General features: G+C 39.8%; 1 protein-coding gene across 7 annotated transcripts in view; it reads right to left on the bottom strand.

Annotated features, from left to right (window-relative positions):
• Nucleotides 1–23,466, bottom strand: part of UTRN (utrophin) — a 538,889-nt gene that overhangs the window by 410,520 nt on the left and 104,903 nt on the right. For all 7 annotated transcript variants that reach the window (XM_043457450.1, XM_043457448.1, XM_043457451.1 and 4 more), the window contains 4 exons: nt 22,705–22,766; nt 3,454–3,546; nt 2,114–2,191; nt 1,678–1,770 (listed from right to left, as the gene is read on the bottom strand). In XM_043457450.1, the coding sequence (XP_043313385.1) occupies nt 1,678–1,770; nt 2,114–2,191; nt 3,454–3,546; nt 22,705–22,766 (326 nt within the window). The remainder of the gene's footprint in view (nt 1–1,677; nt 1,771–2,113; nt 2,192–3,453; nt 3,547–22,704; nt 22,767–23,466) is intronic.

Genomic DNA, 23,466 nt, shown 5'->3' with positions numbered 1-23,466 from the left:
CAGTTAGAACTGGACATGGAACAACAGACTGGTTCCAAATAGGAAAAGGAGTACGTCAAGGCTGTATATTGTCACCCTGCTTATTTAACTTATATGTAGAGTACATCATGAGAAACGCTGGGCTGGAAGAAGCACAAGCTAGAATCAAGATTGCCGGGAGAAATATCAATAACCTCAGATATGCAGATGACACCACCCCTATGGCAGAAAGTGAAGAGGAACTAAAAAGCCTCTTGATGAAAGTAAAAGAGGAGAGTGAAAAAGTTGGCTTAAAGTTCAACATTCAGAAAACTAAGATCATGGCATCTGGTCCCATCACTTCATGGCAAATAGATGGGGAGACAGTGGAAACAGTGTCAGCCTTTATTTTGGGGGGCTCCAAAGTCACTGCAGATGGTGATTGCAGCCATGAAATGAAAAGACGCTTACTCCTTGGAAGGAAAGTTATGACCAATCTAGATAGCATATTAAAAAGAAGAGACATTACTTTGCCAACAAAGGTCTGTCTGGTCAAGGCTATGGTTTTTCCAGTGGTCATGTATGGATGTGAGAGTTGGACTGTGAAGAAAGCTGAGCACCGAAAAATTGCTGCTTGTTAACTATGGTGTTGGAGAAGACTCTTGAGAGTCCCTTGGACTGCAAGGAGATCCAACCAGTCCATCCTAAAAGAAATCAGTCCTGGGTGTTCATTGGAAGGACTGATGCTGAAGCTGAAACTCCAATACTTTGGCCACCTCATGCGAGGTGTGTTGACTCATTGGAAAAGACCCTGAGGCTGGGAGGAATTGGGGGCAGGAGGAGAAGGGGACAACAGAGGATGAGATGACTGGATGGCATCACCGACTCGATGGGCATGAGTTTGAGTTGATAGACAAGGAGGCCTGGGGTGCTGCGATTCATTGGGTCGCAAAGAGTCGGACACAACTGAGCGACTGAACTGAACTGAAATATTATGTATTCAACATTTTATATTATTTTAATATACTGTAGTTATATGAGAGAACTTCTTGTTTTTAGAAAAATAATTTGCTTCTACAAAATACACACTTAACTATTTAGTGAAAGAGGGACAGAGAGAGAAAACACACAAATACAAATAGCTGTTAACATTTGGAAAATCTGAGTGAAAGGTATCCGGGAATTCTTTGAGTTATTTTTGCAATGCTTTGATAAGTCCAGTATTTTTAAAATTTAATATTTAAAAAATACTTTCTCTCTATGCCAGGAAAATAGAGCAGTTTGTCAGGCTTTTCATTCCAAATAAGTTGAATTATATCCTTTCTCCAAATTCGTATGTTGAAATCCTAACCCCCAGCACCTCACCATAGGGATGTATTTAGAAATAGAAATCTGTAAAGAAGTAGTTAAGGTAAAACGAGACCACATGGGTTAGCCCTAATCCAGTATGACTGGTATCTTGGAATAAGCAAAGGAGATTAGGACACAGATATACACAGACCACACGAGGAGACAAGAAGGGAGCCACCTGCCAATAAAGGAGAAGAAACCAACCTTGCTGACACCTGGATCTCCAATTTCTAGCCTCCAAAATTGTGAAAAAACAAATTTCTATTGTTGAAGCCACCCAGTTTGTGGCACCCTGTGGCAACTCTAAGAAACTAATACACCTATGATCCATTTCCATTCCTATTAAGAAGTAATTAAAAATTTCCCCACCTGCCAGTGCAAAATGATGCTCCAAAGTAATCCTAAAGTCAGTTTGTGATTTCCATCTACAATGTCCGTTCCTCCTATATTCACTAAATCCACCTAGTAAAACGAAAAAATAACTTTTAAGACAATTTTTCTACAGAAACCCAGGTTTTTGTTTTAGCACATTTGGACAACAATATAAGTAAATGGTTAAGAAAAATTTCACTTTAGAGAGTCAGGTAAACCTAAGTCACAACAACGTATTACTTAAACAATAGATCAATAAAGTAATCACAAAAAAGCACAACTATTCCTTCACTCATAGAAAAGGTTCAATACTTCTCATATGAAAAATGTTTCCAAAAATCAGTTGACACCAGTGCCCAGAGCAGGTGGCTGGTTTCATAATAAATCATCCCGATAGCATCAAAGGACCCCCGAAGTCACACGACAAACTTACATTATTCTGATGTAAAACCTGCAGCACTCTGTTGACATTATTTAAAGCGTGCACCCTTGTGGAGCCACGTTCTTTCGGCTGGAAAGCAAAACACAAAAGCAAATGAGACAGAATCCCTCCATATTGCTGTCAACGATTGACACTGAGATGCACGTGAAACAGCAGCTCAGCCTACAGATCCTCTCTGCGCTAGAGCCCACGCTGGGTTCTCAGGCCACCACGGAGGCCAGCGTTGACAGAATGCAAATCCTCCCACAAATAGCATCTTGAGATAATAGTTCTTTAGCATGCCTGAACGCTGGAATTCCCTAGGGATCTTCCCAAGACACCAATGCTGTGTCCAATCCCAATCCCTATGATTGTGTTTTAGCGAGTCTTTAGTGTAGTCTGGTTTGGGAATTTGTACAAGATTTCCCTGGTGATTCTAAGGTACAAACAAGCTTGGGAACCAATGCTCCACCAGGGAAAAAGCTTCTTCTGTCTCAATTGGGCTGAAGGCACAAAGATTTAGAGGTTATGTCACCTCCACCTGCACTAGTGTTGATTGAGCAGAGAGGATTCAGAGGTGCTATACCAGGATCCAGATAGCATTACGAGGGCCCGCTGGGAAGACTGGAATTGCCAAGGAGACCTGGGAGGCTTCTTTCTGCCTCACTGGCCAGGGAATCTTATCTAAGAAAGGGATCAGCTTCTCCAGTAGGTGGCTACCCACCATCTGGTGCAAAAGGTACAGTGTAACACCCCACACTCTAGCAAGAAAGAAATTCATCTTCAGAAGTGCATCTCTCTATACCTTTCATAGTAATTCTACCTCTAGTGTCAAAGTCTGTACCCATAAAATGCATCCTCTTCACTGGCAGAGTTATTTCTTTGTGAGTATTAGCTACCGTGCACATAAAGTAATAGAGTTGGATTTGATGATGAAACAAACATGAAGATAATACTGAAAATCTGAATAAAAATAGACATCATGTTTTGATAACTTTTTTTAACTGTTTGTTAAATAACATTAAGCATATTTGTCTCTACTTTCCACTATTCAGAATATCATACCTTCTTAAATATCCATCCTTTTTTGTAATTCTCTACTGCCTGAGAGCAATAAAAATAAAAAGTAATTTTTTGGATAAAAATACAGTCTTTGATAAAGCCTAAACAGAGCTCCATCAAAAAATTCATTAAAAAAAATAAAATAAAAAATAAAAAAAAATAAAAAACTCATTAAAACCCTTTTTTTATGTTCCTATATCAGCCTTTACATTGCAAGGACCCCCACAGGGTCTTCAAGTATCAGCAATAAGAGACACACCATTAGACTGGTTCTTGAAAACATCTCTCACCAGTGAGGTTCCCGTGAGGCCTTCTAGAAGATCCAATAGCTTCCTTCCATCCTTGAGGTCTGTGAACATATCACTGATGGGTGGTTTTCCACTCTATAAAAGAAAAGTACAATATCAGCAGCAGAAATTTCACACATAAATTGCATTTTTTTTTTTCCAGTTACAAGTCTGAGTGATCAGTGGACAATACAAATTTGCCTTGGATGGAAAAAAGTGCAAAGAACTTTGAATTCTATAACAAATGATGTAAGCTGAAAGATATAAACTGCATTATTTCTTAGAAAAGGAGCAAATAAAACTGTGGTTAATGTCAATATGCTTTGACTATGGTAAATATGGTTGACCACTGAACAACACGGTTTAAATCCTATAGGTCTACTTACAGGTGGATTTTTTTTTTTTTAGTAATAAATACTACAATATTATATGATCTGTGGTTGGTTGAGTTCACTGATGTGGAACTGGGACAGGAGAGCGATAATTAAATTATTTGTGGGTTTTCAACTCTGCAGCATCGGCAGCTATAATACCCCATGCTGTTCAAGAGTCCAGTGTATTCCTGAGAAGGAAGAGGTGTTAAAAATATAACTGAGCCTAGAGCACCTGGGTGCAGAGACCAAAGAAAACAGCGTATTCTTACTTCAGCTCTGCACTTTACATTCACAGTATAACCGTGGCGTTCGCTATTTCCATTATGGAAGCAGGTCATGTCGTCATCAATTTCAGCTCTCCAATTTCACTCTCAGGCGCCTGGTCTCTGCTTGGTCTGTATTTCTAGCTACTAACTTCTGAATGATTAGGATATTTTTGGCTCTGTGTCTAAACTCAGTATGAGTCCTATATTTTAAATGACAAAACTTACATAATTTCTAAACTCTTTGTTTCTGATATTGTTAGTTGCTCAGTCGTGTTAGACTCTTTGCAACCCCATGGACTGTAGCCTGCGAGGATCCTCTGCCCATGGGGTTTCCCAGGCAAGCATACTGGAGTGGGGTGCCATTTCCCACTCTCGGGGATCTTCCCCACCCAGGGATCAAAGCTGTCTCCTGCACTGAAGGCAGAGTCTTTACCATCGAGCCACCAGAGAAGCATGACGTTCCCCTGATGAATGCCTGATGCCAGAAAATCCAAACTCATTCACAAATAGACCTTGTCTGTGTGTGACATCATAGCTGTATGCAACAGGACAATTACTCATGGAAAATCTCAATATGATCATTAACTAAGTAGTGAACCTAAATCACCAACTTAACTGTCTTCTAAATCACGGGTTATTATAAAAAAAATTAAAAATTAATATTAGGTGAAAAAGTTATAAAGCACAGTATAATAAATGTTGCATAATTATGTTGAATCAAATTATTCTCTTCCAACATGAAATCCCCAGAGATTAACAGTCTTAGTTCCTATCAGTAATAAAGATATTTTATAACCATTAATTATTGTGTTTTCATTATTCTTCACTTTAAAAAACATGAAATCATATGAAACAGAATTATACTGAGCTTGAAATGGATAAGCGGGAAAAAAAACATTCTCAAGTTTCCTAAAACTTTCCATTTTCCCTTTTTTTCTTCTCCTCTTGATTTCTTATGATTTTGATTATATATAACATATACTCAACCAATGGTTTTTATCAGGTGGCTTTTCCATAGTTCACATATTCTAAATGAAGGGAAGTATGGTAAAGTCTTCACCACAGAATCAGTAAAGAATAAACTATCATTTATTTATATCTGAAACAAAGTTGCTTTTTTATTTCCAGCTACCACTGCGTTAGCAGCGATGATGTCAGAAACATCTATCTAGATGATCTCCATCTATCACATAATAAACAGATTTGCGTGATGCAGGAGACCAGATCCAGAGGCAATACCTTGAGGCAGATCAGGAAAGTTTCCTGCACATTAAAGACTTCTTGGGACGGTTCCATGTTTCCAATGTGGGGGTATGGGTTAGATCCCTGGCAAGGAAACTAGGATCCCACATGCCCCACAGTGTGGCCAAAAATTTTAAAAAGAAAAAAAAAATGTTTTAAAGACTCCTTACCTGCTGTCAATAAAAGCAAAGGGCAGAAAAGGCCCCAATCATCTGCTACCCCTACCTTCCTCCTCTCAAAACTCACCCAAGCACACTCGAGCTAAGTAGCCACCAAATACCCAGATTCCCTTTCAGGAAGAAGTGAACAACTCTGGTTTTAGAGCAAAGAGACAAGAATACAGGTGAGGTTCATGGAAGAAACAAATAGGGATATCCCAGCACAGAAAGGATCTTAAGAATACTGAGGACACAGGCAGCTAAATAATGTCTGGGCAGCGTTTGTGATTGTTGCTGTTTAGTCAATAAGTCATGTCCGACTCTATGCAACCCCATGGACTGCAGCCCACCAGGCTCCTCTGTCCATAGGATTTCCCAGGCAAGAATACTGGAGTGGGTTGCCATTTCCTTCTCCAGGGGATTTTCCCAACCCAGGGATCGAATGCACATCTCCTATATTGCCAGGTAGATTCTTTATCACTGAGGCACCAGGAAAGCCCCTGGGTGGCATTTATCCATTCTCAAATCCACTACATTATCCATTTTCCAAAAAAGAAATAAAGTAACACAGACCAGCATAGAATAAAATATAGTAAATATGTTAGTCAAGGACTTCCCTGGTGGTCCAGGGGTTAAGAATCTACCTTCCAATGCAGGGGTCCATGCTCTTTCTAACTTGCTGCTCAACCCCAGGTCAGGAAACTAAGATCCCACATGCCACAGGGCAACTAAGCCCTCACACCACAACTGGAGAGAGTCCACATGCCACAATGAAAAGCCTGTGCGCCGCAACAAAGAGCCAGTGCAGCCAGAAACAGAATAAACACATACATTGAAAAATATATAAATGCAAGTATTACTCCATATTACAAACAATTATGAATGCCCATTCAGAACCTAACTGTAGACCAGCCCCTTAACAGTCATGTAACTTTGGAAAAGTGGCCTTTCTACATCTATTGACTCATCTGACGATGACAGAGATTCAATTAATGTTTGGAATTATCATTCATATCAGAAGCATAACCTTCATGCTTTCTACTGTCATAAAAGTGCCATAAAATGTCAACAACAGCTGAAAGAAAGGATAAAACAAATAAGCACTTCATCTCAGGCAGGGATGTAAAAGCAAATTCGGAACCTGAGTATATGTTAGTGTCACTTCACAGAGAAAGATCTTCCAAGTCCCAAATTCACCAATTCGATGATGTGTACGGATACATCCCATTCAAAAACAATGAACAAGGTTATACAAGAGCACACCTGCACTTCACGCATGCACCGTGAGACAAGTATAACTCAGCAGCAAACCCAAAGGATTCTTTCCTAAGTGACATTGCTGCTCAGTGGTTAAAGCAGGAGGCATTCATCAAGAGGCAGCATTCATTTTCCTGCATCTGACACCCTTTTCCTCTCTCTTGTCCAGCTCATTCATTTGTTCACTGAGCAACACATCTTCAGAAAAACTCCTTGTGAAGCATTCTCTTGAAACAAAGGTAACTGAGACACAGTTCTATCCTTCTAGAAGTTAGTCACTCATCCAAGGTAAATCAATGCCTTTATATTGTTTAAAAACCAAAACAAATCCAACAGTAACAACTCAATTGCTTTATTCATTTCCCAAATTTCAGGAAAATACTGATGGCAATCAGTATGAAATATGCTTTGTGCTGTGTCCCTATTCTCCCAACTCCCCCACCCCACTCCCAGTGATGACACGATCACTGTGACTTCCACCCAGTACCTTCAGAAGGACCACATACACCTGCAGGAAGGAAAATACAGCCCATGGATCTCCTCAGTGGAGATTTTTTTCCTTAAATTAGGTTTCAATGAGATATAGATTATCCTAAGCTCAGGAGACCCTGGTTCAATTCCTGAGTCAGGAAGATCCACTGGAGAAGGGACAGGCTACCCACTCCTGTATTCTTGGACTTCCCTTGTGGATCAGCTGGTAAAGAATCACCTGCAATGTGGGAGACCTGGGTTTGATCCCTGGGTTGGGAAGATCCCCTGGAGAAGGGAAAGGTTACCCCACTCCAGTATTCTGGTGTGGAGAATTCCATGCACTGTATAGTCTATGGGGTCACAAAGAGTCGAGAGTCCAACACGACTGAGCGACTTTCACTTTCACTTTCATGAAAAGACAGTTAACATCCATCAGAGAGAGAAAAATTAAAATCACAATGAGAAACCACCTCACATCTAAGATAGCTAATTTAAAAAGCAGCCACAACAGAAAATAACAAGATTGGAGAGAATTAACAAGTGTTGGAGAGCAAGTGAAAATACTGGAAAAATGTACTTTGCTGGCAACAATGTAAAAAGATGCAGCCACTGTAGAAAACTGTTCTGTCTTTCCTCAAAATGTTAAATTACCATACAAACAGAAGGAAGGGGGGGACCAGGGCTCTTACAAATTCAAAACTGTGGTTCAGAATTTACATATAAAATACATATTCACACTCCCCACACCCCTGGCCAATCACTACAAAATACTGCATATTCCTGAAAAAATACAATTTAGGAATGTCCCACATACAGGTGGAAAGAACATGACCCCTTTCCACCTACAACTAGTAGAGTTACACCTCTAAGTATGGTGATTCAGTACTTTGTGTCTTGCAACAGAGGGCAGAGAATGTCTTTTGTAAGGGTTCAGATAGTATTTCATTTAGTCTTTGCTGGCCAGAAGGTCCCTACTGAAACTTCTCAAGCCTGCTGTCATGATGTCAAAGCAGCACAAGCAGTATATAAACAGATAAGCCGAAGGGAACAGTGACTGTGTTTCAACAAACTTGAATCTGTGGACATTGAAATCTGAATTTCATAGACTGTCCATGCACCTTGAAATCTTTTTTTGACTTTTTGCAACCACCTAGAAATGTGAAAACCATTCTTAGCTCATGGGCCATACAAAAACTGACAGTGGAAACATGAAAAGTTCTTAGACATAATAATAGCATGACTTACTATGTGTCAGTTATATTCTAAGAGATCAATACAGATTTAAATGCCTTCTTTGTTTCTTTAAATAGAACTTTAAGGTAAGAAAACTGAGACACAGAAGTGACATGACAGGTGAGAGGCAGAACCAGGCAATGATACCACAAAGTCTGACTCCAAACCCAGGTTCTCCAAGTCCATACTGAAGTGCAGCTAAAATTACGAGAGCACGGGGTCCTGACACATAGGGAAGGAAACACCACTAATTAACTAGTGGTGAGGTGGGAGGAGAAAAGGAGGGGCGTATTTATTTAATGACTTCCCAAAGAGAGCAAACAAGATATATACCACATGTAAATGAACTAAAAATGAAAATTCTGTTTCAAGTTCATGGCTTTAAAGCACCTCTGATTCTTTCAAATCACAGGCTCTAAGCGTGGGATCCACCCTGGGAAACAGCTGGAAATGTCAGAAGTCATTGCTGCATAAAAACAAAAGTTGGTTCAGCCCGACAGTTAAACTCTTATTTAGATTTTTAATTCTCTGCTGAGACTTATTTGCAGAAATTTCTCTGACAGAGAGAATGCAGTTTAATAATTCAATTGGACAAATACTTGGTGAATACCTCCTTTGTGACTGGCCCTGCAGAAATGCCAAATTCAAGTCACTCTCCCCATTTACAAGCAAGGGTTTCCATAGTTTTTCAATAAACACAAAATAGTACAAATGAATCATCCTGAATTTGAAAGACAAATAAGCCTTGAGCGGCATTTAGCCTTTTTTGTTGTTTAGTCACTAAGTTGTATCTGAATCTTCTGCAATCCCGTGGTCTGAACCCCGACAGGCTCCTCTGTCCACGGGATTTCCCAGGCAAGAATACTGGAGTAGGTTGCCATTTCCTTCTCCAAGGGATCTTCCCAACCCAGGAATCGAACCCTTGTCTCCTGCACTGGCAGGCGGGTTCTTTACCACTGAGCCACCAGGGAAGCGCATTTAGCTTAAAAAAAAAAAAAAACGAAAAAGACAATATGATAGGAATCCAAATGACAGATGTTACAGATGACTCCCGTTGGCTGCCTCCTCTCATCCCCTGGTCCCCAACACGTCTTTGAATTTTCTTGACACCAGTTCTAACATCATCTTGACTTCAAGAGGGACCAGCACTAATACCTACATCTGAGCCACTGTAGCTCCCGACCCTAAAATGTCAGAGGACAGAAACAAACTGTCATGACAATGTGGGAGGTGTAAGCAGGGGTCTGACGGAGGGCAAGGGCTGCAAACACAGTCACGGAGATGTGATGGTTCAACTGAATGTGGCCAACGGGATGGACCCATCACCCCTGGTGAATCAGTCAGCCCTACAGGCTGAAGGTGACAGCTAGTGCTCAGTCCCAGCCATGTGGGAATCCCACCCACCGCTGGTAGGACTCCTGGTTTCTCCAGAGAGTGGGAACTCTGAATTTATGTGTATAATCTCCTGATATTTGTAACGTCCTAAACACTGTGCAAGATGAACCAACCTTGTCTACAGACATACTGGATCCCAGGACGACTGACTGGCAATCTCTCTCACAGGGCAAAATCACATACAGGTGAAACCTAAGACTGGTCAACAGTAAGTCCTCTGGGGAACTGATAAGCTCTGCGGATAGGACACAGAGACACACACACACACACCCCCCACCATCCACGGACTAGGGAATATGACTGATTGCAAAATACCAGCAAAGTCTGGTATTCTGACTCAGACCAAAAAAAAAAACAAAGGAGTCACACCAGATTCTTTTCCTCACTCATGCCTCATCTCTAATCATAACAACCCTGTCATTTCTACATCCCAACACACGTTCCAAAGGCGACCACTACTCCTTACTCTCATCCATGTCTCCAATAGCAAGCCATGCATTCTCCTTACTGCTGCCTGAGAGTCAGAATAACTAATTTTAAGGTGCACATCACATCACATCGTGTCTCGGCTTTAACCTAATGGACTCCCATCACATAAATACAACTCAAACTCCAAATGAGAGATCCCACGTGATCCCTCCACTCTCCCTCTAATCTGATAATCTAATACTGGATTATTCTCCCCTTTCTTCAGTACGGGCAAATCACAATTATTTCCATCAGAGGTCAAGTTTTCCAGCAGCAGTCGTAGTAGTAATAGAAAAAAAAAATTTATAAAAGATTCAATAACAGTAATATTTAGGAAGTGCAGTTTGGAGTTCTTAAAAGGATGAAATGTTAATGCTTTGATGATACAATAAACAAACCAGAGGCAGAACTGAGACTTGGACTTTGGGGTCAGAAAACGGCTTTTTCTCTGTAATGTGCCATACTGACACCAACAAGTAGATGATGAGAAACACAGTCTGTGCCTTCACGGCACTCAGAATCTAAACTGAGTAAATAAAATCGGTACTAAAACAGCATGAGGAGCACAGTAAAAGGGATTTATGAACTAGCTTGATTCTGCCAAATTTGCACCAAATAAGAAATATACTAATAGTACAGAGGCTGATTCTATTCTGCAGTTTACCTAATCCCATCATAAATAATGAAGTTATAACTGTGAACAACACGGAGAAGAGTGAACAGATAACAGTTTCTAAATGGTTTCACCACTAACTTGTCTGATGATGGTATCTTGCAAACAAATAATAAATTTGAGCCCTTTGACACTGATTATTCTGCTACTTACTTACACCCTACATATTTTCAAGATGGGATTTGAAGCAGTCTATTCAATTCCGTGAATATCCCCACTGTTTACAGCATGTGTGTGTGAGTATATGAGTCTATGTATGTCTAATTCTGTGTGTATCATACATATTTATATTAATATATATGGCATCTTCTCTTGTGTGCCTGCTCAGATGTGTCCGACTCTTTGTGATGCTAAGGACTGTAGCCTGCCAGGATCCTCTGTCCATGGAATTTCCCAGGCAAGAATACTGCAGTGGGTTGCCATTTCCTTCTCCAGGGAACCATCCCGACCCAGGAATTGAACCCAAGTCTCTTGTGTCTTCCTGCATTGGCAGGCAGATTTCTTTATCACTGAGCCACCTGGGAAGCCCCCATATATATGGCATACCCCGCACCCCACCACACACACACACATACAGGTATATAGTGTGTATGTGCTATGCTCAGTCATGTCCAACTCTTTGCGATCCCATGGACATAGCCCACCAAGCTCTTCTGTCCGTGGGGTTTTTCCAGTCAAGAATACTGGAGTGCGGTGCCATTTCCTACTCTAGAGGATCCCCCCGACTCAGGGATCGAACCTGAGTCTCTCGTGTCTCCTGCATTGGCAGGCGGATTCTTTACCACTACAGTCACCTGGGAAGCCCATATAGTGTACATGCCATCATATTTCTGCATTCTTCTCAGGTCAGTCTGATGCCCCAATCAATTTTAAAATGATGCTCCAGCATCTGATAACATATTGTAAGTTTTACAGTCTCTCTCTCTTTTCCTTTGAGTCATTTTTTTGCAAGGAGTTATTTTAAAAACTCAAAAAGAAGTGAATGATTTAATTTAATACTTCTTTTAATATTTTAAAAACCAGAATCTTTAATTTATGAATCCCAAATCTCAGCACTAATAAAAATGTACCTCTTGTAATTCTTTTTTTCTTAAAAATCAATAATGTATCAGTGAGCACTATGTACAATGTCATTTTGGTTAATTATGTGTATGTGTAAAAGGATTTCTTTTAAGTATTTTACAACAAAAATGTACTTTTTCTCTTGACGGCGGAATTAAAAGTGGTTTTAAAAAGTCTCTTTGGATTTACTCTACCATCTAATGTTTGTAATGTGTATTACTGTATAAAATAAATATAGATTGTTTAAAAAGTGAGGTGAAGTGAAAGTCACTCAGCCGTGTCCAACTCTTTGTGACTCCATAGATTATGCAGTCCATGGAATTCTCTAGGCCAGAATACTGGAGTGTGTAGCCTTTCCCTTCTCCAGGGGATCTTCCCAATCCAGGGATTGAAACCAGGTCTCCCACATTGCAGGAGGATTCTTTACCAGCTAAGCTGCCAGGGAAGCCCAAGTCGTTTAAAAAGTGGTATCAAAGGGGCTTCCCTGGTGGCTCAGATGGTAAAGCGTCTGCCTGCAATGTGGGAGACCCAGGTTCAATCCCCGGGTTGGGAAGATCCCCTGGAGAAAGGAATGGCAACCCACTCCAGTACTCTTGCCTGGAAAATCCCACGGATGGAGGAGCCTGGAAGGCTATAATCCATGGGGCTACAAAGAGTCGGACACAACTTCACTTCATCAAAGGTCTGTCTGGTCAAAGCTATGGTTTTTTCCATATGTATGGAAAAACATATTCATGTATGAATATGAGAGTTGGACTGTAAAGAAAGCTGAGTGCCAGAGAACTGATGCTTTTGGACAGTGGTGTTGGAGAAGACTCTTGAGAGTCCCTTGGACTGCACGGAGATCCAACCAGTCCATCCTAAAGGAGATCAGTCATGAATATTCATTGGAAGCACTGATCCTGAAGGTGAAGCTCCAACACTTTGGCCACCTGATATGAAAAACTGACTCACTGAAAAAGACCCTGACGCTGGGAAAGATTGAAGGCAGGAGGAGAAGAGGGTGACAGAGGATGAGTTGGTTGGATGGTATCACCAACTCGATGACATGAGTTGGAGCAAACTTCGGGAGATAGTGAAGAACAGGGAAGTCTTGTGACCATGGGGTCACAAAGAGTTGGACACGACTGAGCGACTGAACTGACTGAGCTGATCTCTAGGAAAAATTAAGCAAACTGATGAAATTAGGTTCATAACAATTACAAAGCATACAGCTTACTGGATGAAACGAAGACTGCATAATCTTCAGTGCCTACTTTATGATTCAGTCCCATGGTGAAAGAGCAAAAGCTGCACTGCTTTCAACTGAAAAGCAAAACAGGAGCAATAAAGTGCCAAGGAGGTCAGTAAGCACCTTGACAAAGAAAAACCGGCAAAATGTGCCACAGTCAAAGAATGAGTGAGTGTATGGCTCTCGGCCAGTCTCTTTAAGAATTCGTAGTGGTCAGCACAAGTCCTTATGAGCTGGACAAGATTCCATTTAGAAGCTTGTTTGGAAGAAGGGAGGGCAAGAGGAAAATGAAGGAGAAAGATTCTGGAGAAGCAGATGGCTCAGGCAATCCAATTCACGTCACAGTAGCTACCCAGCGGTGATAATTGCTGTGCTCACAAAGGAGTCAAAGGAATGAAGGTGCATTTGCCTTAGAAATTATAGAATACCATAAAATACAAGTTAAATCTAATAGTATCTTTCAGAAAATCAAAAGTAATACAGAGTGAAGTAAGTCAGAAAGAGAAAAGCAAATGTCATATATTAACACATACATGTGGAATCTAGAAAAATGGTACAGATGAAACTATTGCGCAGGGCAGGAATAGAGACACAGACACAGAGAACAAACATGTGGACACAAGCGGGACAAGGGGGATAGGATGAACTGGGAGACCGGGATTGACATGTATACACGACCATGTGCAAAATAGACCGCTAGTGAGAAGCCGCTGTATACCACAGGGAACTCAGCTGGGTGCTCTGTGATGACCTAGATGGGTGGGATGCAGGGTGAGGGGGTCCAAACGGGAGGGAATATATCTATACATATAGCAGACTCACTTCTTGTAGAGCAGAAACTAACACAACATTGTACAGCAATTACACTCCAATAAAAATTTTTTAAAAGTCATACAACATGTAACAAGAAGTGGCTGAGAAGGTAAAGAACCTGCCTTCAATGCAGGAGACCAGGGTTCGATCCCTGTGTCAGGAAGGTCCCCTGGAGAAGGCAATGTCTACCCAATCCAGTATTCTTGCCTGGAGAATCCCATGGACAGAGGAGCCTGGAGGTCTATAGTTCATGGACAGGACTGAGCAACTAACACTTTCGGTAAAAACAGAAGTAACTGAGATAATACTGAGAAAACCGGGATGATAAGGAACACAATCCTAAAAGAAATCAATCCTGAATATTCACTGGAAGGACTGATGCTGAAGCTGAAGCTCCAATACTTTGGCCATCTGATGTGAAGAGCCGACTCACTGGAAAAGACCTGATGCTCAGAAAGATTGAAGGCAGGAGAAGGAGGGGACGACAGAAGATGAGATGGTTGGATGGCATCACTGACTCAACAGACCTGAGTTTGAACAAACTCCAGGAGATGGTGAAGGACAGGGAAGCCTGGCATGTTTCAGTCCATGGGGTCACAAAGAGTCAGACACGACTGAGCCACTGAACAATAAAAGGCTCCCACACCCAGTAGCCAGGGGCAAGGCCACTTGCACACTCCATGGACAAATAACTAGGTGAGGTCTATTGAATCAACAAACAATACAGCTCATTCCCTATATGCTCAACTACCAAAGCAGTGGAAATGGCAGCAGAATCCAGTGCCTCAACAGACAGGCTCCCATGGAAAAGGGCAAGGCATCAGTTAGGGCATTGATAGTGGTAATGGAAAGGTAAAGAAAAGATTTCTTTTGTTTAATAAAGGAGAGGCAGTCACCCTGCCCCTTCCTTCTCCTTAGGATTTCTCTTTAAAGACACAACAGGCCTAATTTGGGGGTCAGGAATTTGATAAATCCATCTTCAATTTTCCAGTGCAAAATAACTTCAAAATCATCTCAGAAGTCTCTCAGGAGATTGACAGGAGACCAGCACAAGGAGCACCCATTTGTCTTTCCAGGAGAAACACACTTACTGTTCTTTGTTCTACTTTATTTTTTGTTTGTTTGTGTGAAATTCTGTCCAGATTTCTGGTCTTTTACCAACTGTCTGTGTGCACCTCATCTGATACAAACATTCAATAATAAATTGTGTTTTCTCTGTATTCTGTGTTGAATAAAGATCTTTAGCTTGACAGGATTTTTTTTTATCTCCCCAACAAATTATAAAAATAAAAACAGCAGTGTCAGCTCCCCCAACTTCCCACCCAGTCTGCTCCCATCAGGACTGGTCATTGTTGGAGAGTGACTACCAGTAGCCATTGGAGCTAAAAGCTTCCTAGGGCAAGTACAGTTGAAAATGGTTCCTAGATCTCCTAGGCCTCTTTAACAGAAGGAGCTTCTTTTCCCCCAAAACCACCACCTCTTTAAGAATCCTCTCATTATAAATCACTGGCCCACAATGTCTCAGATCTACACATCCACGTGCCAATCAGAGCCCATTTCTGAAGGTGGAGATGGTGGGTCACATGGGCTGAATGCAAAAGCACAAGGTAGGTGGCTCTGCTCTCCCCTCTCTAGGTGAAGGCTGAAAAGCCATTTCCTATCAGCAAATCAATCTCAAAATTGATTATCAATGACAAAGGCTTAGCATATACTACCAAATGTCCAAACTTGTTTAACGATTACAAATACTAAAGTTCAGTCGCTAACTCATATCCAACTCTTTGCAGTGCCATGGACCGCAGCACACCAGGCTCCTCTGTCATCCAGTCATCCACTATCTCCCAAAGTTTGCTCAAATTCATGTCTATTGAGTCAGTAATGCTTTATTTAACCATCTCATCCTCTGCTGCCCACTTCTTCTTTTGCCTTCAGTCTTTTCCAGCATTAGGATCTTTTCCTGTGAGTCAGTTCTTCGCATTGGGTGGCCAAAGTACTGGAGCTTCAGCTTCAGCAATTGTCCTTCCAATGAATATTCAGGGTTGGTTTCCTTTAGAATTGGCTGGTTTGATCTCCTTGCCGCCCAAGGGACTCTCAAGAGTCTTCTCCAGCACCACAATTCAAAAGTATCAATACTAATAGGCTCAATCAAACTTATTTATTGAATCCTCAATCTGTACAAACACAGCATGTTAAATAATGTTTAATATATATATTTTAACTTAACCACAGTAACTAAGTGAAGGTCATGTTTGCAAGTATGTTTGGAACCAAACCAATCAAACTGAATGAAAACAACAACAACAAAAACCAAATATTTACATAATGTAACTAAAACATGTCAGGAAGCTGTTTAGGAATATGAAATGCACTGTACTGTCTGCTTTATAGGTACTGGTGGATAGACATAAGTTGAAACTTAAGGAACCATGTGAATGTTTACGGCCCCCTAAAATAATTAGTTGAGCCACCATACACATATTCATGAAAATAAGTCAATAGTAACCTCAGTGTGTAACTCCAACTCATATCTCTACTACAGATGTTATTTATGGTCAAACAAGGACGCCTGTCCAGTCTCCCTCATGACGCTAAGAAGAGGACGAAACACATACAGGCAGCTTTTGCTGCACTCTCCTACACATCCTTTCCCACTCCTATTTTTGTGACCCTCCACATCCAGTGTGAACAGAGTTGCAAACAATAGGACACTGAAAGCAATGTCCCACTGTCTCCAAATGGAACATACAGGAAAAGCTCTTCACATTGAAATGGTTTAAAAATGCTTCACAGATTTCCTTTCTGGTGTTCTATACATTTGAAGTTCAAGTTTGGAATAGTAACGAAATGAAAACTTGGCTCACCTTTGTCTTCGAAAAAGGAAAAGCAGAAATCTGCCCAAACTGAAGTTCAGCGTTTTTAAGTGGGCCTATTTTCTACCTAACCTTTATTCTTTAAACTTCTTTTGAGAACTGCCTCACCAAACTGATAAAAGAGCTTCTGCAATTTGTACATCTCTGCTCTGACAGATGAGCAGCTCTGAAAGTCAGCCAAAGAAAATGCAGGCTTAAAGTCAGAACAAATTTCCCAACACTGAAAGAGTGAGGCCTTCGCTGCCTCCCTTGGGAGAAAAATCCGCTAATAAACGAGCCTCTTAAAATCAGAGTGAACAAAACACTCAAACTTCACCCACCAGACCGTGGAATAAAGTGGGCTTAATGAGCCAATGCCTTTTTCCATTTCTGCTTTAAAATATATGTAAAGCACAGATCAGGGGTACCACAAATTGGAAGGGTCCCTGATAGAGTTTTAATTTAGCATTCCTGGGTAATTATAATCTCCTATAAAGTTTCACAATAATGCCTCAATATTTCTTAGCAATATGAGGCAAGTAATTATGCGCCAGTGTGTTTTATAGCTAAAGGAGTAAAAACCAAGTGACCTGGCAAAAAAAAAAACAAAAAAACTAGCTAATAATTTGCCCGAGGTCATAAATAAATGAGCAGCATACCCAGGAATAAGTGTTTAATTTCCAAATTCTCAACTCCTCTAGATAATCATTTTTTTCCTATGCTTTCCATAACTTCTCAAACCCAACAATCCTAAATTATTCTACACTGTGTGACTTCTCAGGATAACCAGACTCCAAAGTGGCATGTATTCTGTGACATACTAACAAGGACTTGCAGCAAAAAGAATATATATGTATAGTAAATTATGTCTTAGCTATGAAAGTATTACACAGTATTCTCAAACTCTTTACCAAATCCCCTATAGAGGAATGAACTGAGCAGATTTTAAGTTTTAAAGTTCATTTTTCATCACTGTGAATTCAGTAGGTGCATCCTATTTGAAGAAGCCTCTCCCATAAATAAGAGAATCATACGTATTAAATTCAAATGATGATCTAACAATCTTTCCAGCACATCTCCAAGACACCAGGTAAATGTTGAAACTTTGCAAGGCTGGATTTGTTTTTGTGGATAAATGCAGCAAAAGCCCTAATGTTTGTTTCCATGAAATGAAGCAATTTATGCTATTCTGCACTCAATTCCAGATTCTACTCCATCTATTTCCAAGACAACCACATTCACCTGGTTTTTGGACATATATACTGTTAGGCATTTAAATGTATGTTTCTGTCACTGCCATTCATTTATTTATTAAGCCTACAGACACTCACTGAACGCTTACTAAATTCTAGAGGTTGTGCCAGTTAATAAAATAGACAATCCCTGCACCCATGGAACATACATATCACTGTCTACAAAAGGGAAGACAAGTATTTTGAGATGCAATTAGTGAAAAGACAATTATGGTAAGTGCTTCAAAGGTTAACACTTTAGTATACAGAGCATATCTGCCCAAATCTCGGAGCTCAGAAAAAGTGTCCTTGGGAAAATGACATTTACGCTCGGATAAGAAAAAGGAGTAGGAGTTGCCTAAAAAAAGATGGAGGAAGGAGAATGTGCTAAAGCCTTGAGAAGGTCCATTGCAGTGGCCAGAGTATAACGAGCTAGAGTAAAGTGAAATTAGAGTAGATGGGAGGGGCAACTTCTTAGGCTCTTAAAAGCCAAATAAAAACAAATAAACAGCCATTGAAAGATTTTACTGAAGAGAAAGAGGTATTTAGGCTTACACTTTAAGATACACTCCAGCTATTCTGTAGAAAATGGAAGGGAGGAGATGGATAAGGTGAACCATGAAAAGGAAGACCTAGTGGTAGATTATGATAATGGCCCACATATTCAGGGATAAATTTCCCAAATAGTAAAGTCATGACTCTCAAACAAATGTATTATCACAGTACATTAAAGGCTTTAACTCATTAAGCAATCAGGAAATCAGTAAGGTATTACAACTGGTTCAAAGAAAAGTTTTTAAAACCACATGGTAAATGCAATAAAGGAAAGTTGAAATAAATTGACAACAGATGCAAAACCTAGTCCATCCAAGGGGAAATACTCAATTGCATTCCAGCCACTCTGCATTTTTATGGATAAGAATCATTTCCATTACTATCCGTTTTCTACAACTCACTGAGCTGTACAGTAGCTCAAAGATGATGGAAGGCAGATACAGCATATGGCTGAGCTGACAGGATTCCCACAGATTTTCTGCCCATCATGAAGGCTTTTAATTATTCTTAACTCAGATAAAAATGACTTGGCAAAAGGGGGTGTCAAGTGTCAAGAAAGATGGAGAAAAATGGACAATGCTGAATGTACATGGTACTAGAATCAACAAGATTTGGCATTTGAGACTTTAGTTGAAGTGGGGGGATGCTCAAGAAGGAGATGTCCAGGGAAGGAATTTAAAACAAATTCCTAAATGGCAGAAGATGCCATAAGGGTCTACTTGGATTTCTCAACACAAGGACACTACTGCTCTGTAGAGAGACTCACATTGCACAGAAAAAGTAGACTTGATCAATAATTACATTTTAGAGTCCACCACAATATACCAAAGGACATGGATAAAAAAGAAATGAAATAAAATCCGCTCCCTTCAATAGTACTTTTTTTCCCCTTGCTAACCTCTGGATTACCTAGTGACACCATACCCAATTACAACCTGATCCCAACTCAGCAAGAATCTGTGGGGAGTTTATGGAAATCTTCCAGTTCAGAACTTTTATTCCCTTTTCTGATCATGAGCGTGGAAGCAGCCCGACTTACAGAATTAAAACAACCAGAAGAAAGGAAACAGTGTGCTTGAAATTTAGTGTGACAGTTATGAGCTCTCCTCTTTATATCCAAATAATCATAAATCCTTTGATAACTGTGTTCTAGGCTCCTCCAGATTTCCTTCTAGACTTTGATTTCTTACCAGAAGTAATCAGAAAGGAAATGTTTCCAGGGGTAGCTCTACTTTGATATTTTTCTCCAAACAATCTTTTAATAGTAGCTATAATAAAAAAAAAAACTGTTCTTGAAAAAAAAAAAACCTAATAGTGGTCTTAACAAAAATTGTTCTTGAAAACGATAACAAGCTTTTAGCTTCCATGTCAGTCTACATAACTGGACCTTTTACTATAACTGATAATGTTACTTAATCATTTCATTGTCTTGCTAATAATTACAAGCTTCCTGGGGCAAAGAATTTACATGGGACTTAAAGCCTTCATTTAATATTACAAAATAATATATACATTATAAATGTATACATTTAATTATCAAGTTCACTAAATAAACTATTCTAGAACTACTGGACTTTGTGTTCAGATCTTTTTAAAGGCATCAATGCTGTGCTATGTTTAGTTGCTCAGTTGTATCCAACTCTTTGAGACCCCATGGACTGTAGCCCACCAGGTTCCTCTGTCCATGGGATTCTCCAGGCAAGAATACTGGAGTGGGTTGCCATGGCCTCCTCTAGGGGATCGTCCCAACTCAGGGATCAAACCCAGGTCTCCAGCATTGCAGGAGGATTCTTTAATGTCTAAGCCACCAGTGATGCCCAAAGATCAATGACCCATGATAAATACTGATTTACTTCTTGAAAGAATTCAGAGGGGTATATGACCCACATGATCAGTAAATACTGAGAACCATCCAGTGAAGAAGAAGTCCCAGGACAATAACAGAAGTGAGGATATTTTTAAAGCTCAGAATGAAGCAGTACTTGGGCAGCATGGGTTCAAGAGTGTAACCTTGCATGTATCAGCCACGGCTATGGACCTGGAAAGGACGTGAATCTGCCGCGTGATGCCCCAGTTCAATGATCTATCATGTGCCGTTAAGGGAATGTCTTGTCTGGGTCAGATTCGTGGCAATGATGATGAGGTTAAACATTTTCAGTTATTTTGCTCAACTGTCGGCTCTATTCTACTTTTCCTCTTTTTGCATCCTACCGTACTATCTACGTTTCTCTAGTCTCACTAACAGGAACAAAAGTAATTCACCTAGTTTCAAATGTTACCTAAATGCAAACCTATTTACACTACAAAGTTTTCAAATCAATCTTCAAAATCAGCTCTAAGGTGATTCTTCCACAATGATTCAAGATGCTAAAAACGAGGTCTGCTTAACTTGCTCTGTCTAGAAAAGGACCATATTAACCTCAGTAATAGTCAAAATAGAGAATCTCACACAACTGAGCACTCATGAGACCCTTGGGATCAAATATCTCCTGTATAGACTCTCTTCGTTCCTAAAACCAGAATCTGGCCCAGAATCTGGTCCTCGAAGATGATTACTTCAAAAGTTTTGAATAATGTTGAACCCAAAGCATTCAGACGTTAACTGTACCTCTTGAACAAAACAAATAAAATTTTACCAAAAAACACCTATGTCTGCTTCAGAGTAATCCTACACACAAAACCATCAATTATGGAGTAATTCTCTTCCTTGACCCTCTATCAAAGTCAGGCAGTTTGCACATTCCTTACATTCTCAGAAGCAAGATAAAATATCCCTCAACAAAAACTTGGAAAACCTAAAAATACACTGCAATCAAATAATCAACTGTAAATAGTGGGAAGTGGAACAACTTTTTAAACTGCACTGCAACTCAAAGTAAACTTAAAACATTCTGATTTTGCTTCAAAGAAATGCCAATGTTTATTTTCCTGACCTTTGCAACATTCTCAAATGGAAAAATAAGAAATTTTAAAATTAAAAACCCCAAAACAGCATTTCTCTGAGAAACCTTCAGTTTTTTGCATGGTCCTATAATCGAAAAATCTAACAATTCTTCTCCCATCTCAGATTAAGAAGACAAAATTCCAACTCCAATGACCAATGAATAATTATATTAGAACTAGTTTAAAAAGAGTAATATCAATTTCTCTCTTCAGCATTCTTGCTCCTAAAAAAATATTAATCAAAACTTGATTATGATCCAAGGGTTAGAAATGTTGACAAAGAACAGATTTGGGGGAAATAAATCAGGAAGTTCACAAGAAAAGAACCACAGGGCAGTAAACATTATTAGCCAGACCCATCAGTATGACTATCCCCAAACACTGCACAGGTAGAAAAGACTACCTGAATGATAGCAAATTGATTTTAACCAGGCAAAAATTAAATCATCATATTTTTAGCTAAGTAAGCACAAAAATTTCCCAATGAGATATTATTTCCTAAATGCACCAAGAAGTCACAAAATCCGAAGCAGCAAGCTAGCAGCTTTGTATCTAGAGAATGCTGTTGTTATTTTTTTAGTCACTGAGTTCTGTCCGACTCTTTTGCAACCCCATGGACTGTAGCCCACCAGCCTCCTCCGTCCATGGGATCCTCCAGGCAAGAATGCTGGAGTGGGTTGCCATTTTCTTCTCCAGGGTATCTTCCTGACCCAGGGATTGAACCCGTGTCTCTTGCATCTCCTGCACTAGAAGGCGGATTCTTTACTGCTAAGCCACCGGGGAAGCCCCTAGAGAATGTTAGATAAAAACACAGAGCTTTTTACACCATGAATGTTTATATCATGACTTTTTTACACCAGAATTTCCATTTAAACTTATTATAGAGAGTAAACGAAAAATAAATGTATCTGTATACTCTGAAGATTTCTGTTAGGTCACATTTCCTGGGGAAAATTCACTGCACCTCCAACCAAACTCTATCAACCAGAATGAGGCATCTGAATCATCAAAGTTTTTGAAAGTCTCCATTACCTTTGAAAATCGAGCATTTATCCATTTGGTAAAGGTTTTCTTCTGCACATCATTGTGTTCATCTGTGGGAGGGAAAAGTAGAGAGAAGGGAAAATATTAGAGTTTATAATTTTACTTAGGTGCTAAATAAGATTATCTCCATCCTGGAGAGTTTTACATTGTCTATTAGTAGAGTTCCTGAGGCACAATGATCCACAGTTAATGAAGAAGGGATGACTGATGAGTTCAATATGTATGGAGTCTGCTAACAAATACCCATAGCAGAGGAAGGCCCAGACACCTTTCCAGAGAAGCTGGCTTTCTCACCCCACATCTCAGCATATTGCCACCAACCATTAAATCCACGTTCATGAGAAAAGAATCAAGACCTTGCTTTCAAAGCACTATATACATATACACATAGACTTTCTGTTGCATTTTGTTTAAATACAGTTTCAGCATGACAAAAATGTTATAGCGTGTTCAAGACAAAAAATGGAAGTTCTCTTTTAAAAAAAACTAAGAAACTCATGATTCCCCCCTTTTCATACAATTCCTATAGAACAAAAACTACTATGAAGTTTATAGCTAATTCTGTAACCCGTTTTCCTGTATTAAGACCGACATGACAAAGTTTTAATGATCTTATCTTTGTGTTTTTTTTGTGTGAAATTTATTTATTTTTTTATTTTTTATTAGTTGGAGGCTAATTACTTCACAACATTTCAGTGGGTTTTGTCATACATTGATATGAATCAGCCATAGAGTTACACGCATTCCCCA

This window comes from Cervus canadensis, chromosome 33 (assembly GCF_019320065.1).
Source record: "Cervus canadensis isolate Bull #8, Minnesota chromosome 33, ASM1932006v1, whole genome shotgun sequence".
Lineage (NCBI taxonomy): Eukaryota > Metazoa > Chordata > Mammalia > Artiodactyla > Cervidae > Cervus > Cervus canadensis.
Note: the sequence above shows the minus strand (reverse complement) of the source record. Positions and strands in the feature narration are given on the sequence as shown.